The sequence below is a fragment of the Dipodomys ordii genome, unplaced genomic scaffold, assembly GCF_000151885.1.
Source record: "Dipodomys ordii isolate 6190 unplaced genomic scaffold, Dord_2.0 Scaffold203, whole genome shotgun sequence".
Lineage (NCBI taxonomy): Eukaryota > Metazoa > Chordata > Mammalia > Rodentia > Heteromyidae > Dipodomys > Dipodomys ordii.
The window spans coordinates 1,371,116-1,388,547 of NW_012267419.1; the positions used below are offsets into that span (position 1 = coordinate 1,371,116).

General features: G+C 41.3%; 1 protein-coding gene across 3 annotated transcripts in view; it reads left to right on the forward strand.

Moving 5' to 3' along the window:
- The first annotated feature begins 283 nt into the window (after positions 1–283).
- The window catches only part of Pcdh19 (protocadherin 19), a 123,948-nt gene continuing 106,799 nt past the window's right edge, over positions 284–17,432 (forward strand). For 2 of the 3 annotated variants that reach the window (XM_013035090.1, XM_013035091.1), the window contains exons 1-2: positions 284–2,430; positions 6,121–6,448. In XM_013035090.1, the coding sequence (XP_012890544.1) occupies positions 284–2,430; positions 6,121–6,448 (2,475 nt within the window). Of the gene's footprint in view, positions 2,431–5,246; positions 5,388–6,120; positions 6,449–17,432 lie in introns of all 3 variants that reach the window. The other variant, XM_013035089.1, reaches the window with a different exon arrangement.

Here is a 17,432-nt window from a genome sequence, read left to right on the forward strand (position 1 = left end):
GGCTGGAGGGAGGGGGCTCGGGGCCGCGCGGTGCTCCCTCGGGCCCTCGGAGTCCCCGGGCCCCCAGCGAGCCCCCGCCGAGTCCACTGCAACCTCAGCATTGGAGCCGGCCCGGGTATTTTCCCCGCGCCGCCGGGCCGCCCTTGGCGGGACTCCTCCCGCGGCCTCCGGGGCCACGGGGCGCACGCAACAGGCGGCCCGAGCCAGCGGGAAGCTGGAGCGCCGGCGGCGTCGGCCTCGGAGGGGTGTGGAGCGGCGAGGCCAAGCAGAGCCCCGCGCAGCTATGGAATCACTCCTGCTGCCGGTGCTGCTGCTGTTGGCAGTACTGTGGACCCAGGCGGCCGCCCTCATTAACCTCAAGTACTCAGTAGAAGAGGAGCAGCGCGCTGGGACAGTGATCGCTAACGTGGCCAAGGATGCGCGAGAGGCGGGCTTCGCGCTAGACCCCCGCCAGGCTTCTGCCTTTCGCGTAGTGTCCAATTCTGCTCCGCACCTGGTGGATATCAACCCCAGCTCCGGCCTGTTGGTCACGAAGCAAAAGATCGACCGTGACCTACTGTGCCGCCAGAGCCCCAAGTGCATCATCTCGTTGGAGGTCATGTCCAGCTCAATGGAGATCTGTGTGATTAAGGTGGAGATCAAGGACCTGAACGATAACGCACCCAGTTTCCCGGCTGCGCAGATAGAGCTAGAGATCTCGGAAGCCGCCAGTCCTGGCACGCGCATTCCATTGGACAGCGCCTATGATCCAGACTCGGGCAGCTTTGGTGTGCAGACTTACGAGCTCACACCCAATGAGCTGTTCGGCCTGGAGATCAAGACTCGCGGCGACGGGTCACGCTTTGCTGAACTCGTGGTGGAGAAGAGCCTGGATCGTGAGACACAGTCGCACTATAGCTTTCGAATCACTGCGCTGGACGGCGGCGACCCACCACATCTAGGCACAGTTGGCCTCAGCATCAAGGTGACAGACTCCAATGATAATAACCCGGTGTTTGGCGAGTCCACCTACGCGGTGAGTGTCCCTGAGAACTCACCTCCCAACACACCCGTCATTCGCCTCAATGCCAGTGACCCAGACGAGGGCACCAACGGCCAAGTTGTCTATTCCTTCTATGGCTATGTCAACGACCGCACAAGAGAACTCTTCCAAATCGACCCACACAGCGGCTTGGTAACAGTCACGGGTGCCCTAGACTATGAAGAGGGCCACGTGTATGAACTGGACGTTCAAGCCAAGGACCTGGGACCCAATTCTATCCCAGCACACTGCAAGGTCACCGTCAGCGTGCTGGACACCAATGACAATCCACCGGTTATCAACTTGTTGTCGGTCAATAGCGAGCTTGTGGAGGTAAGCGAGAGCGCCCCCCCAGGCTACGTAATCGCCCTGGTTCGAGTATCTGATCGCGATTCCGGTCTCAATGGACGTGTGCAGTGTCGTTTGCTGGGCAATGTGCCCTTTCGGCTACAGGAGTATGAGAGCTTCTCTACTATCCTGGTGGATGGAAGGCTGGACCGCGAGCAACACGACCAGTATAATCTTACAATCCAAGCCCGAGACGGCGGTGTCCCCATGCTGCAAAGTGCCAAATCCTTTACTGTGCGCATCACTGATGAGAACGACAACCACCCCCACTTCTCTAAACCCTATTATCAGGTCATTGTGCAGGAGAACAACACACCCGGCGCTTATCTGCTCTCTGTGTCAGCCCGAGACCCCGACCTGGGGCTCAATGGTAGTGTCTCCTATCAGATCGTGCCTTCTCAGGTACGGGACATGCCTGTATTCACCTATGTCTCAATCAACCCCAACTCTGGAGATATCTATGCGCTGCGGTCTTTCAACCATGAACAGACCAAGGCATTCGAATTTAAGGTGCTGGCAAAGGATGGGGGCCTGCCCTCCTTACAGAGCAACGCCACAGTGCGGGTCATCATCCTGGACGTGAATGACAATACCCCGGTTATCACGGCCCCGCCCCTAATCAACGGCACTGCGGAGGTCTACATTCCCCGAAACTCCGGCATAGGCTACTTGGTGACCGTAGTTAAGGCAGATGACTATGATGAGGGAGAAAATGGCCGAGTCACCTACGACATGACCGAGGGCGACCGCGGCTACTTTGAAATAGACCAGGTCAACGGTGAAGTCAGAACCACCCGTACCTTCAGCGAAAGCTCCAAGGCTTCCTATGAGCTTATTGTGGTGGCACATGACCACGGCAAGACATCTCTTTCTGCCTCTGCGCTCGTCCTAATCTACCTGTCCCCAGCTCTTGATGCTCAGGAGTCAATGGGTTCGGTAAACCTGTCCCTGATCTTCATTATTGCTCTGGGCTCCATCGCAGGCATCCTTTTTGTCACCATGATCTTTGTTGCAATCAAGTGCAAGCGAGACAACAAAGAGATACGGACCTACAATTGCAGGTAGAGCTAACTTTTCTCTTTCCTTCCCTGTCTTGGATGAGACAGGTGTGTGTATTTATGTTGGTGTGAAACCACCAGTGCTTTTGTTTTCTACTTAAATGCATGCAGCATATTCACAGTGCTTCTCCGTGAAAGGTGAAAATTTTGTGACAGTCTAAATTGATCAATTCTTTTGATCTGACAATTTGCTGGAAGACAATCATTTACTGTTTGAATGGTTCTGTCACATAATGATGATGAGCAGAAAAGCAATTAGCATTGTAAAATTTACACAGGTGTCTCCACTGAACTTGCAGTAGAAAAAATTAGGGAGGGAGAGGAGGAAGAAGAAAGGGAGAGAAGAGAAAAATAAGTGAAAGACAGAGTGTCAGAGAGTCATATTTTCAACAAAACCACTAAGCACCATAATTTAATTTGCAGGGGCACAATGATGTTTTGGTAACCGGTGTTGACATTACAGGGAATACAGACAGCTACCCTGTCCTGCTGTATGGATAGACTCTAGAGAAAGCTTGATAGTGAAAGTCTAAGATGAGAAAGAGTAGGGGAGAGAGAGCAGGAGTGTGTTGGAAAGCATGTGATTAGTGTTTTGTAGTCTATTCTTGGCTTGTTTTGTAACCAGTCCCCAAACAGCTGGCTATATAAAGTGAGATTTTGTCAAGCATCTGTATGTTTTCAAATATCTGTTTGGTTGGTTGTTGTGTGGAGATCAAACATCCCAATGAGGGACAAGACTTTGCATCCAGATGTTTCAGTTAAAATAGAAATCTTTGTGAATTGGTGGGGCTTGCCTCTAATGTGGGACTGTGCTGTGGCATTAAGATCCGGTTGCTACCAGTGGATGTCACTATGGGCTATTGTGTTACATTTTCCCTTGAAGCATGTGCAGGATGTATGTATAGGAGGGAATTAGAAAAGAGGAGAAGACAGGGCAGAAGAGGAATGTGGAAACTTAAATGTTGTGTAGTTTTTTAAAAAAAATCCTCATTAGAGCATCAGAGGCTTTTGCTGAAATCTTTTCTTACAATTTAGTAGAACAAATCAGTCTAAGAATTTCTGGAATCCACCTTCAGATAATACAGTTAACAATTTTTCCAGCAGTGTCTCATCGAAATGGTTGAAAAAAAGTTGTTTCTTTACTTTGCTGAAAATGAATGATGTTGTTATTTCCATTCAAGGTGTGTGTGTGTGTGTGTGTGTGTGTGCGCGCGCGCGTGCGCACGCGTGCGTTTTCTGTACACTTACACATCCAGTGTGTCTTTTGTGCCATCTGTGCCATTGCATGTTAATCAATCAAAATACGTTCCTGTAGGTCCGATTTGTATTTGACACCATCTGAAATACACACTTCTGTGAATCAGAGCCCTCTGAATATGTAAGAGCCATGCAATTATTGTTTCCCTTTTACTATTCTCTGCATTACACAAGTTAGTAGACAAATGCTAACCACACATGAATATCAATCAGGTGCCATAAAAGAGCAGCTGCAATGCCTCATAAATGCTTTAATCCTGTTACTAGTGAAATGGCCATGACTTTTCTTTCCTTCAGCATCGAGTCATTTCAAATAGGAGAAATGGAAATTAATATTGCTCTTACCTTTGAAACCTGTGACTGCCAGTGGTGCTTTTTATAGGAGAAAAATGCAGGGTCAATAAAATTTTATTTATATAGACATAATAATAGAGGGAACACTTTTTAAGCTATTTTCTCAGCATAGAGTAAATGCATAAGATCTCTTCCTTGAAGAAAAAGAAACCAGCTTGAAATAAAGATATTGAAGGCTTTGCCACCCCTTGGTGATGTATCACTGTAAGTAAGAGTTCTTTCTGAGAGCTTGCCAGGGAGATCATTAAACAGGGAGGAAAGCTTTTGAAGTAGGAAAAGAGTGCAACTTTACCTAAATGTATATTTTGTAAAGCACTCTCTTCCCTGTGATTGTTTGGGATTAATGAAGTACAGTTTATTTAAATAATTGGTCAGTACACAAAGGGCTGTGCAATGAACGCCTCAGCTGAATAATTGAGTGGGGCATTTCCAAACTTAGCAATCGCTGGTAAAAAAAATTGAATAGAACTTTCCATTGATTGCCTAAACAGATTAGAAAATAAAATCAACCCTAGTCCTTGGGTTTTGGAGACTTTATCTGCTACCAAGTCTCAATAGCATTAGTTTGCCATCATTACAAGTGGGCCTGGGTACAGAATGAAAGGATGAGGGGACCTCAATTACTGAGCTCTAGGTAGATCCTGAGGACAGCAAGAATTTGCCTCTGAAAATGTGCACTTTCCCCATCTGCTCATAAACCTAAAGTTCAAGAGCTTTTCTTTCTATGTGATTAGGTAGAGGTTTCTTGTTCTCAGCTTCTACAGAGCTTCTTCCTGAAATCCATTCATTTATGAGACTTGTGAGATGATCTGAAATTGCTGCTTGAGTTGGGCTTGCTTTTTGTACTCAGACAATTCGCTTTGCCATGTGAGAATACCGGAACAATCTTTCCCTTGTAAAGACCACCCTGTATTATTTATTAATCCTATTGTTTTGCTGATGATTGCCCAGAAATTGAATTTTCAAATAATAAACCAAAGTCATTATATGCTATGCAAAGTAATGCATGGCATTGAGAATCTAGCTACATTTTAATGTATTTCTTTTGACAAGTCTCTTAATGCTTGGTGTCTTTGGTGCACGTTGCTGAGTCTGTGTCAGTGTTAATTAAATTGAGCTCTTTATGTTCCAGTTGCAGCACAGCTGCTTGTAGGTACACCTGAATGGAGAAGGATGCTGAATGCACTAACCTTTAAATTCCTTTGCAGTAATTGTTTAACCATCACTTGTCTCCTCGGCTGTTTTATAAAAGGACAAAACAGCAAGTGTCTGCATTGCATCTCAGTTTCTCCCATTAGCGAGCAGCAAGACAAAAAGGCAGAGGAGAAAGTGAGCCTTAGGGGAAAGAGGTAAAAAGGCATTTCCCCTCATTCAAATGGGTTTGGTTATCACATTTCTGTAGGAGAGGAGGGGGAAGGGTGGAGAGTAGAAGAGAACCTGGCTAGGGTAGGGAGGAGGATTTGGAAGGAAGGAGCTGATGAGGCTTTAAAGGACTGGAGCAAATCTATCCCAGTCCAAAAACTGATCAGGTCACTTTAAAGAGGAAGCTGATGGAGGGTGGTTTTTTCTTAATTTTTATTTTTGAGTGTTTTGTTTTGTTTTGTTTTGCCACTTGACAAATGCCTGGAGGAAATGGCAAGGGGATTACATTTTTATTTTCTTCTATTTCTTCTTCTGTTAAATTGGGACTTGCTTCTTATTTCACCCAGGAGCTCCTTTGGGTTCCAGGGAAGTTCCAAATTTGAGCATTTTCGTGCTTTCTCTCCCATAGGCTCAAGTTTTTCCCATCCCTTACCCCACCTAACTGGCCACTCCTAATGAAAAAATCCAGATCTAATGTACAGGAAGTTTTTTCTTTTCAGGGGGTGGTGGTGGGAGGTTACTATGTTTAATTTGAGAACTTCATGGCCCTTAGCTTGTTTTCACATGTAAGAAGCACAGGGAGAAACCCGATGATGTAATGCACCAGAATAAGGAGCTGGAGCTGAGATGGGGTGCAACCTCTTGGGTGCTTAATGTTTATTAATCAGTGCATGGTTTGGGAGGGTGTTATCGATTCATGCTCCCTTTTCTGTCACATAGAATTGCTGAGTACTCCTATGGGCATCAAAAGAAATCAAGCAAGAAGAAAAAAATCAGCAAGAATGACATCCGTCTGGTACCCAGGGATGTGGAGGAGACAGACAAGATGAATGTTGTCAGTTGCTCCTCCCTGACCTCCTCTCTCAACTATTTCGACTACCACCAACAAACACTGCCCCTAGGCTGCCGCCGCTCTGAGAGCACTTTCCTGAACGTGGAGAACCAGAATACTCGAAATACCAGTGCCAACCACATCTACCATCACTCTTTCAATAGCCAGGGTCCCCAGCAGCCAGATCTGATCATCAATGGTGTGCCCCTGCCTGAGGTAAGTGCAGCTACATGCTCTTTGAGGTCCTCCTAGACTTTTAGAAGGTGCTTGGTATGCCATCACCACTCTCTTGGCACATCCCCTGGCAGGGATAGGGAGAACTTCTCTGCCTGAGCCCAGTGCTTCTTAGGGCAACAAGTATCCCTACATAGAGGACTTTTGTGTAGGGGTGGGAATTAAGAGCTCAATACTAAGGAATATGAGCCCTTGAAATCTCTCTGTAGTGTCCTAAGAACTTTGTTCCACCTGTTGAAAATATGCCATATTTGGCATCTAGTGTTACCAATATGCTAGTTGAAGTAGCTTAGAATGAGTCACCAAATAATGATGAAAATGAATGAAGCCCTCTAATGCTTGGAGGCCAGTTTTTCCTCTTGTGAGTGATTCAGCTTCCTATATCTCCCTCTTGCCTTTTCTTCTTCACACTACTCTTCTCTAGCATCTTGCCAAGAATATGGATGGTCTGGTTAGTGGGAGACAAGCAAAAAAATAAAAATAAAAAGCAGCTTTGCTATCTCATAGCAATTCTTGTAATAATGTTTGACAGATGAGGAGATTGAAGCTGTCACTGATACGAATATTTTAAGAATTTGCTATTCATTTGAGTTAACTGTTTCCTTTTACTGTGAGTGTTTTTAAATGGATGCATTAAAAACACAATGTGGTCAGGTGTTTGTTGGCTATTGAAGTATTTCAGAGTAATAAAGTGATAACGTGAATGATAGTGAGTGGGTGACTCAGTAGAAGGTTATAAATAAGTTTCTAAATTGATTTCATTTTTCCAAAAATTCCTTAAGTTCCTCTTTAGCTGGAAATTTGATGCACTGGGAAGCGATGCCCTAGTCCAGTCCACTAATTAAGGGAATACTGTGTAATTGGAGAGTACCTTCACAGCATTGTTTCATTTGGAACTTGAAATCAGTTATCTTGGTATATTCCCATTTAGTAGATGATGAAACAAAGGCCCAGATATGTTAAGACTCCAGAGCTGGTCATCAAGGGAGTGAGGAACCAGTCACAATACTCTACAGTCCCTGAAAAGTGCTGTTTTGTTGATACCTTCCTGCCTCAGAAACAACTCCTTCCTATACCCAGAGTATTAGGCATCGACAAAATGGCTTCATAGTGTTTATATAAACTTTTTAGGGCAAAAGGGTCCTAAGACAACTCACATTGGTTGCTTCTAGTTTCTGAAAAAAATAATATCTGCCAGAATTATTGATAGAAAAATCAGTCCTTTTAATGAACAACTGATTGTATGCTGCTACTAGCAATGAAAGCACCAGCGTTTTTATCCAGTCATCTCTTGCTATGAAACCTCTCAGAGTATTTCCTCATCTACAAAATAGGTGCATCTATCATGAAAGAGTTTTCCATAGATAAATATGACTTTATGCATTGCAACACAAAATCCTTTGCAGATACCCCAAAAATGTTAAATATTTTTACTAGCCACAACTGGAGAATCATGATTGGCAGTGGTCTCTTTACCTGAGATTGTCTTCCCAGATATTTTTAACCAAAGAGATATTTACACTGGTTATATATAGATATGGTCTACAAAGTTATGTGCACAGATGACTTATACTGACCATTAAACATTTGAGGTAAAAGATACCAAGGTTGTGGGTTCAGTTGCTGATACTACTATTGCTTGGGAAGATGGAATAAAGCATTGAATTCTGAGGACATGACAATCACTTTGCAACCAATTCAAGGATCCATGGAAATGTGAGCCCTGATAAAATATATGGAAGAGGCAAGAGACACAGGACTGTGATTACATGTTTTATCCAAGATTTCGGTATCCTTTCTAACATTCTTCTATGGAAAGAATGAAACAAAGGTAATCTCTCAGTTTTGATGCTGTACTTGACTCCAAAGCTAGACAATGCCCCTTTTTTATTAAAAATTACACATATCTGGTTGTGCAAGGCTAGGTGGGTCCAAGCTAGCATGTACCATGAGGTTAAAAGTGATTTCTGCAATGCGGTTCTAAAGAATTCATAGCTGAGCACAGAATAGGCCATTTAGCTTGCATCTTTCACATAGTCTTGCAGAGGAAAAATGACATTTCTCCTTTCCTCCCTTAAAAGAAGTTCCTGAACAAAAATTATATTAAGTGAAGTAAGCCAGGCCCAAAGAAACATAGGTCCCATGGTTTCCCTTATTTGTAATATCTAGTATATGTATGAGTCAAGCGGAAAAGGTCAGATAATGTGATGTCAGGAAAATGAACCGGTAGATGTGTATTTTAATGTTTTTTTCTTTCATGCATGTGTTTCTAACGCATTTATAAGATTATCTCTTTGTTGCTTTGTATGTCCCTCCCCCACAGTATAACCCCTGCTTTCACTATATTTGATGTCAGTATAACTTGTGGAGGAGATGGGGAAAAACCAGTTGTTTAAGGATATAGGTGGACCTGTTGCAACAATGAGAAGTACAAGTTGTCATGTCCAAAACGAACTTTACAACGTCGGTGCGGGGGGGGGGGGAGGGGGGGGAAGGAGAAGGATTGGGATTGGGGGGGAGGGGGGAGGCTGGGAAGGGATGTGAAGGGTAAACAAAGGAGGAGGCTGCAATGCTTGGTAAGAAATGTATGCATTATCCTGCCCATGTAATTGTAACTCCTCTGTACAGTATGTTCACAAATAAAATTAAATTAAAAAAAAGAAGTTCCTGAACATAGGCTGGCTAGAATAGAATAATAGGAATGCCTGATTCATTTATTCATTCACCTGGTATTTGTAGGGTGCCTGCTCTTTGTCAAATGTTCTAGCAATGGATGCATATTCTAATGGGGAGACAGGCAAGGAAAATCATTTCTAATCTCCTATTATTTTGTAGGTGAGATGCATTGAGATTCCTAGGATAATAACATTATGGTATATTTCCTATTGTCTCCTTATATTTTTCACATTAATTAATCCATCTAAGAAATATTTATTAAGCAATTATAGCTTTGGACAATGACTACTATGATGTGATAAGTATAAGACTCTATAGTAATATCTCTATTGCATTTATATGTCACTTCCATTGTCCTTTATTTCATTTGTTCTGTAATTCAACCCACTAGCATTTACATATATAGAATGTGGCAGTCACAGTTCTTACCATTTTCTTGGAATACAAAAATAAAATACTTGATCTTTGATCCAGGGAGCTTAAGGGAATTGAACATGTAAACAGAAAATTTCAATTCAAGGTAATATATCATTCCTGAGCACATTATAATTCTTCAGATAGGGACCCAAAGTCACTAACATTCAGATCCTCTACCTGGACACTTTTTGTGATAAATATCCATCCTTCATTAGAGCTGTGCAGACAGGAATAAGGCTTACTTGAAATGGCATTGTAGATCAATAGTCAGAACTGCCGTCCTCATCTTGTGCTTTGTCCACTCCATCATAACTGTGTAATGTATTATCATGACATTAGATCAGATCGGTAGGCATATCAGAACATCCACTGTGATCAGCTACACAGCAACTGAGGGAGTTGTCAGTATAGTTGTGGAGTTGAGATCATCCATATGATTCACTGTGCAAGAAGTACAAGGTTAGTTTCTAATCATGTGTTAGTTTGGAGGCTCTTTGGGACTCTCTTCCTCTAAGACAATGCTGCTATTATTTCTATGTGAATTAAGTGTTGACTTGTCAGGGTTTGGTTGAGAATGACTTTTTCTAGTGGTGGCGATGAACCCAGGGCCTTTTGTATGCTAAGCATTCTAGGCAAGTGCTATAATACTGAGGTATGGCCCCAGTCCATAGAGTGACTCGTATGTCACTGTGTCCATGTACAAACACATTAATCACATTATTTGCACTAATCTATTATTTTGAAGGTGAGTTGCAAGGAGATTCCTAGGATCATAATATTATGGTATATAATCACATCTGAATATTGTCAGCTCTAGAAACAATGTAACATGACTTTGAACATAGGTATGTAAGTAAAAAGAGTGAAAGCTTCTCATATTGCACAGATAATCTTGCATAGAATTGTATATTGTTATTTACCTGTCCTCTGGTGTTGTTTGGGAAGTTAGCTATGTGGACTTGGTTGTTTTTTACATAAATTTGAGGAGGCAAAAGTGGAAGATTTCTTTGTTTATATATATATATATATAGTTGTAAAGATACTGTACAGAGGGGCTACAGTTACATGAGTAAGGTAATGAGTATATATCCTATCAAGCATTATTACCCCCTCCTTTGTTTTTCCCCTATCATCCCTTCCCTCCCTCCCTTGCTCCTCCCTCCCCTACTCCCCCCTGCAAAGTTGTAAAGTTCGTTTTCAACATAGTGTCTTGTACATCTCATTGTTACAATGGGTTAACCTGTATCCTTATTTCAGCATTTTGTTATTTCCCTTCCCCTCCTCAAATTAGAAAAATGTATATACAAGATGCAGGGCACCAGAATCAAATATAGTTAAAACAGGAGTTATACCATGTGGGAAGAACATACAAGAGAAACAAAAAAATACATAGTACATTATAAGTACATGAAAAACATCAGCAACAAAGAGAAAACCTCTTTTGTCCCTATCTTGGGGTTCATTTTGCTCAGAAGACTTTTGTAGAATTAGTGATACCAGGTATTTAAAATGTTTTAAACTGGAGGGTGAGATTTGCATTCTTGGCATCCTATATTTAGTTTATAGAATCTGTGTGTGTGTATGTGTGTGTGTGTGCGCACACGTGTGCGTGCATGAGCACATGCACAATGTGCGCATGGATGAGGGAAAAGAGTCAAAGAAGAAGAAAGAAGGTTGAAAAGGGAGAATGAAGACAGTTTGTCGGGTTGCTTAGATCTTTTTTGAAAATATTAAATTTGTTTTTTTTATTGTGAAAATACTGTATAGAAGGTTTACAAGTACATGGGCAAGATAATGAGTACATTTCTTATCAAGCATTGTAGCCTCCTCCGTTGTTTCCCCTTCCCATCCCTTCCTTTGAGAGCTCCTTAGTATGCTTATATTTTTCTTCTGATCTTAAGGAATAGAAGTATGCCTACCTAGTGCCTCTGGATGCTGGAAAGTGTTATTCCTCTGTAGTCAGCATTTCTGTATACCTTTGTCATGGTTAGCTGAAGCAAATGTGACTAGTTTCTTCTGGGAATGGGGACTTGGGGGAAATATGTATCATTCTGCCTTCAGGAGGGGGTGAAATTGTTTCCTTTGAGAGGCATTTAAAATTAGTTTCCAATTCTGAATAATTTTGAGATGATAACTCTAAGGGAGTGAGTAATTGTGGCTAAGAGGTCCCAGAATTTTAGTTATATGCTCCTAAGCATCTAGCTTGAATTTTCTCTTTGTATTTTCCACCCTTCACTGGCTAATTGTAACATCTTTGATATGAGGCATCCTAAAGGCATGTGTGTGCTTTGCTATATAGTCACTCATGCAACAACTTTACAAGTAGTAGTGCAATAGCTATGTCAGAGTATCTAGGGCAAAAACATGTGGCAGGCAGAATTTAATGCTTCTAGTTATCCTGCAAAAAAGTTGAATGAACAGTAATTTTAGTGCAAATAATAAAAACAAAGCATCAGTTAGACTTTGAAGAAAAGCAAGAAAAGAAATAGCTTATTCAGATAGGTTCTTAAAACTACAGGTTAAGAACAGCCACAAACCTATCTGATGGCAGGGTCACAAAGCACTAGACAACTAACAAAACTGGTTTGGATAGTATGGAAATGACACAAAGCATCATTTTCAATTAGAATAAACCAATGATTCTTTCAATGAGCATGATTAAAAATGATTTTCTTATTATGATGGGCTCTTAGAGTCATTTAAGTCTTATCCCTAAAGGTCAAAAGCAATCTTTTACTGCAATAAGAAGCAATGGAAGACAATGAAACTCACATCTTTCCAAGCGTGCTCATTTCAGTTTTTATCAAAAGATCAAGGGCTCCACTTCTACTTACACACATTCTAGAGCTACACATTTCCTGCATTATATTTATTGGTCTGTTTCATATCTGGCTAAGGCAGTACATATCCCAGTAGACATCAGCTTGCAAGATGTGTTCCAGAATAAACTTTCATCTGTTGTCTCCATGCAACTGCTGCAGAACTGAGTTAGTTTACATTAGTATTTGCTAATTTATTATTATCATTCCTTATTGGCAATTAACTGGTTACCTTAGAGATCTTCTTTCTCCCAGTACACCTTCACTAAAGTTGAGCTCAGCCAGAGTACTTGCTAATGATCCTGAGATTTCTTTCCCTCGGAGGTTGGAGGCAGGACATTTTCCAGAGAGGCCTCTGGGGCACTGGAATTCCTCTTATCAGAGGACCAATAGTTTTGGGTCCTAGAGGCCCCACCTGTTTTTTTCCATTGTCTGTGTGTTAGAGTTATCATGTAGGAGGAAATAAAGATCCCTCCCTAACAATGCCTCATTCTCCAATGGCTTATCTGTGTCCAGAGGCTGAAGCTAGTGGCTCCAGAGTATTGCTGGTTAGGGATTAGAGGAATAAAAAATGATGAAGTCACCTCCTGGAAAAGCTGGAGTCTCATTTATGGTGCTGCAGTAGATCTGAGGTGTCTACATGGAGCTTCAGAGGCTGAAACCACTGCAGATGTGCCTCAGCTTTCAGGGCTTGGAGGATGCCAAGCTTTGCTGGATCAAGTGTCTCAGATGTGGGTAAATCCAATGCTGAGCACTGAGAGTCTAGTTCTGGAGGAGCTACCCCCCCTGCAGGCTTGATTTCTTGATGTGTGAGTGGCTGGCCTTTAATGTGAGCCTCATTTACTTCGAACAATTGAGAGGCTTGAAGTGAAAGTCCCAGAGGATCAGTTGTTTGCAGAGGGAAATGCTCTTAAAGTTACATTTCCTCTTTGGCTCTTGTGTAGTTAGGAGTGGTTTTTTTGTGTGGGCTGCGTAGTGGGGTTATTCTTCTTCCAGTGGGTGTGCCCAGTCAGCTAGTGCCAACCTGAGTCCTCCATCCCCAGGGGGCTGCTGGAAGAGCAGCTCTACCTTTTCCTGGAGCTTGGGCTCCCCTGCAGAAACCTTTTTTGCTTTCAATCAGCATTTTGCTTAAAATATTGGCTAGGACCATATAGCTTCAATAACATTCCTGGAAGAATTATTAGAAGGGACTGGTGTTTCTATTCAATGGTCATGAAAATGGAAGAGGAAAATGACTTGCCAAGGCACACATTTGCCTTAGAAGTGGAATGTTGCTTGATGGTTTTTTCTCTCTGATGCAGTTTCCAAGCTGCTTCTCTTTACGCAACTAAACAAAGAATCAAATAAAACAACAACATCAACTAGGGATTATATAGGAGGATCTACCCTCAGGTCTTTAGAGGTAGTTGTGTTCCTAAGAAACTGTGCACTTAGGCAGTATTTGTTTTGTGAATTAGACTCCAAGTTAACCACAATGGTGGCCATTTTATATTTAAATAAATCTTGTAGTGGATTCTTTCTTGTAAGATTCAAGTAATGGGAATATTCAACTCTTAACTTTTTCTGTGTCTAAATTTTCATGTCTTTTGTTTACTTAAAGTGAGGTTTTATTAACAAAACCTTTGAAAGGTGGGCTAATTTGTTATTCTCTTGGCAGATAATTGGCCTTTGAATTCTCCTGGTTGAATTTCTGTTAATTAAAAAATGCAGTTATATAACAGATAAAATATACAGGGTCTAGAAAATAAAACAAGATACATGTCATCCAGATTCTTTTTAAAGGGTCCCACTGTGTAGCCTAGACTGGTCTGGAAATCACCTGGGTCTTCAGCCCAGGCAGGGCTTGAACTCATTTTGTCTCAGCTTCCTGAGTATGGAGATTACAGGCATGAATCATCAGGCTTCAGATTTAACAATTATTAACATTTCCTATTTGTTTCAGATTTTAGAAATCATAACAAAGTGTGACAGCTTCTCTCTTTCTATCACATTCCTCCTCTTCCACCCTTTGTAAACTTGTGACTGTAAAAAGCAGAAGCTTACCATGAATGTTTTTTTTCTTTTTTTATTGTGAAAATACTGTACAGAGGGGTTACAATTACATGGGAAAACCATTAATGTTTTAAGAATTATTTTATCTTCTCTCCTTGAACTCCTTTCTGAAAATACATGGCTTTGCTACCCTTTATTTTAAAAGTTCCCCAAGTCAATGAGGGTTTTCTGTATTGATCAGAATCTGAGAATTACTTTTGAAAATGACTGGGCTATCTTGAAACTTTCCTTTTTTAATTCTTTTATTGAGAATGGAGAAAATTAATTTTGAGAAAAAAATGAAAGTAAGATAGAGATATTGATAGGCAGGTGTTTGGACCAGCTACCTAGAGTTTTAAGCATTTAGGAGAATCAGGAAAAAATTTACATGTGAAGCTTATGTTTTCCTTGAACTCCCTGTTCATGGACTAGCACCAGGCCATCTTAATGTCAGATGCTTAAGCACTGCCTTCATGTGCATAGTCTTCTGATGCTCCATTAAGTTCTGAGTGCCAGGGTGGCCAGTTTTCAGTTTCTCCCACTGGGCCCCATCTGGTTTGTGCTGTGGCAAGCTGCTCTCGCTCATTGCCACCAGCCAGTCTGGCCTTGGTGGGCTCTGATTTCTGGATTATGTTTGCTCCTAAATCTGATTTCCAGAGCATGAAGAATACCTCTTCTCAGATTGTGTAGTTTGCTCTTTGAACAAAATAGATTCCCTGTGTAATCTGGCAGGGAGAAAGTTTAATTCAAAGGTTAGTTCCATAGTGTGTGTGTGTGTGTGTGTGTGTGTGTGTGAGAGAGAGAGAGAGAGAGAGAGAGAGAGAGAAAGAGAGGCAGACAAAGAGGGATGAGAGAGGGAGAGATAGAGACAGAGAGATGAGAGATGTTATCAGTTTCTTTCAGTCACTTATCTACCTTTGTGATGATTAAGTTTTTCTGACTGGACCAATCACACACATGTCTATGATTTTTGATCCTCAGAGTACCTTCTTCTTTTGACCCTCAGCTGGTTGATTCTTTGAGCAAATGTTCATAAACCCAATTATAGCTGTTATGTCCCCAATGTGAGGCCAGGGAAACCCAATATGGTGTAACACAAGGTTATATTTCTTTGGGAATATATTTTTTTAATTCTTTTTTTTTTTTTGCTGGTCGTGGACCTGAACTCTGGGCCTAGGCGCTGTCTCTCAGCTCAAGGCAAGCACTCTACTGCTTGAGCCGCAGTGCCACTTCTGGTTTTTCTGTTTATGGGGTGCTGAGGAATCGAACCCAGGGCCTCATGCATGCAAGGCAAGCACTCTACCACTGAGCCACCTTCCCAGCCCATCTTTGGGAATATTTTTTTAATTGAACACTCTGAGTAAGAAGCTGTCAGATAGTCATTGTTGGGCTTAAATCCCAGTTTAAGAATATCATATAGTGAATATTTTCAATTTCCTGAAAATTGCTTTATGAGGCTTAGATTTTCTTTTTATTTCTTTCGGGTTTAAATTTGTTTCAAGTCCACTTCCTCTTTAGTTCACTTGGCTTAAAGAAGTCTAGTTTGAACTTTCAGTATGAATAGCTTCTTAGCAAGTCATTTCTGTATGAGATTTCTGAATAGGAAGACTAAGTCAGACTGTAGCAGTAGGTATCAGTTTAACCTTTGAGCAATTTTGTAATAACTATAAAACCTCTAATAGAGCATTCATATTTGAAACCTGACATGCATGAAGGAAGCAGGGCTCTGAAAATGGAGAGACAATTAGGTATATTTGGATATGAGTAACAGGTAATGATTATTTGGGAGACTAAATTCTGATTGTGTATTGCCTGGAACAGAGGCCATGGTGTAACATAGATGCATCTCACTCATACAACAGGCACTGACTATGATCTTAACTGTAATAATTGTTTCTTTAATTGGTATGTTTCTATTTTCTCAAGTATAGACTTTCAAGTGATAGAGTATATTAATGGTAGTGTTTATTCTTAAGAGCTAGGGGAGAGAACATGAGTATCTTAATATTTTTCCATAGTGAGACTTTGCTTAGTTTTTAAATTATAAAACAATTTATAGTAGTCATGACTCTTTAGAAATCTACATATGAAATGCTGGTTTTTGATGTGGCTTGTGAATTTGCTACTGAGATGTGTGTCCTTACACCTCTAGGTCACTCTTTCTAATTTTGCCTCTACTGATCATTCAAGGGTGTGCTTTATTGCAGCAAAAATATCATAAGGAAATGCAAGAAATGGTAAGAATACTAAGCTATCTTTGCACAAACTCTAGATAGTGATTGCTGTAACAAAGTTGTATAAAGCTGGTAAGCTAACAATATCATGGTACTGGGAAGTGTTGGAATCACATGTAAGAGCTTGGTCTTTTCACATCTGATACATCAGGTACCCCCAAGAAAGAACATGGAAAATGGAGGAAAATCCAGAACTGAAAAGGTTTGTAGTTGTACATGGTGTCATATTTAGAAAGATGGGGTAAAAACATATATGTGATGCTTGTAACACTTTGAGCCTACCAAAGTGTAGCAGGAATTTTCTTTTTCATGTGCCGCTGACCTGGAGTCATTTTATCCCCAATGAGAACAATTCTGAAGTAGAGGAGAAGGTTGATAACAATAACAAAAACCAATGAAATAAAATTGGAAACTTCATAAAAAGGAGCTTTACCTTATGGAAACCTGTATTACTAAGAATCTAAGACATTGAGAATTCTGAAAAAAATCCAAACAAATGACAAGCTGCACTAAATGTGCAACAGTATGCGAAGAGATAAGATCAGTGTATCTCCAAATTCTCTTCTACCATGTAGAGTAATGCTGTGAATTTTTGCAGCGGTTTGAAAGGCTGACTGCTGCTTTTGAGTCCATTGGTGATAATAGATGCTCTGTAGGTGGTATTGAGGGCAAAGGAATTGGCTTGAGGAGTGACACAGTAGCTCTTTAGCTTTTAAATGAGGACAACATATTAAATGTGTAATTTCATTACTGTGAGTATATGTGTCAAAACTCAACAATCTCTTCATT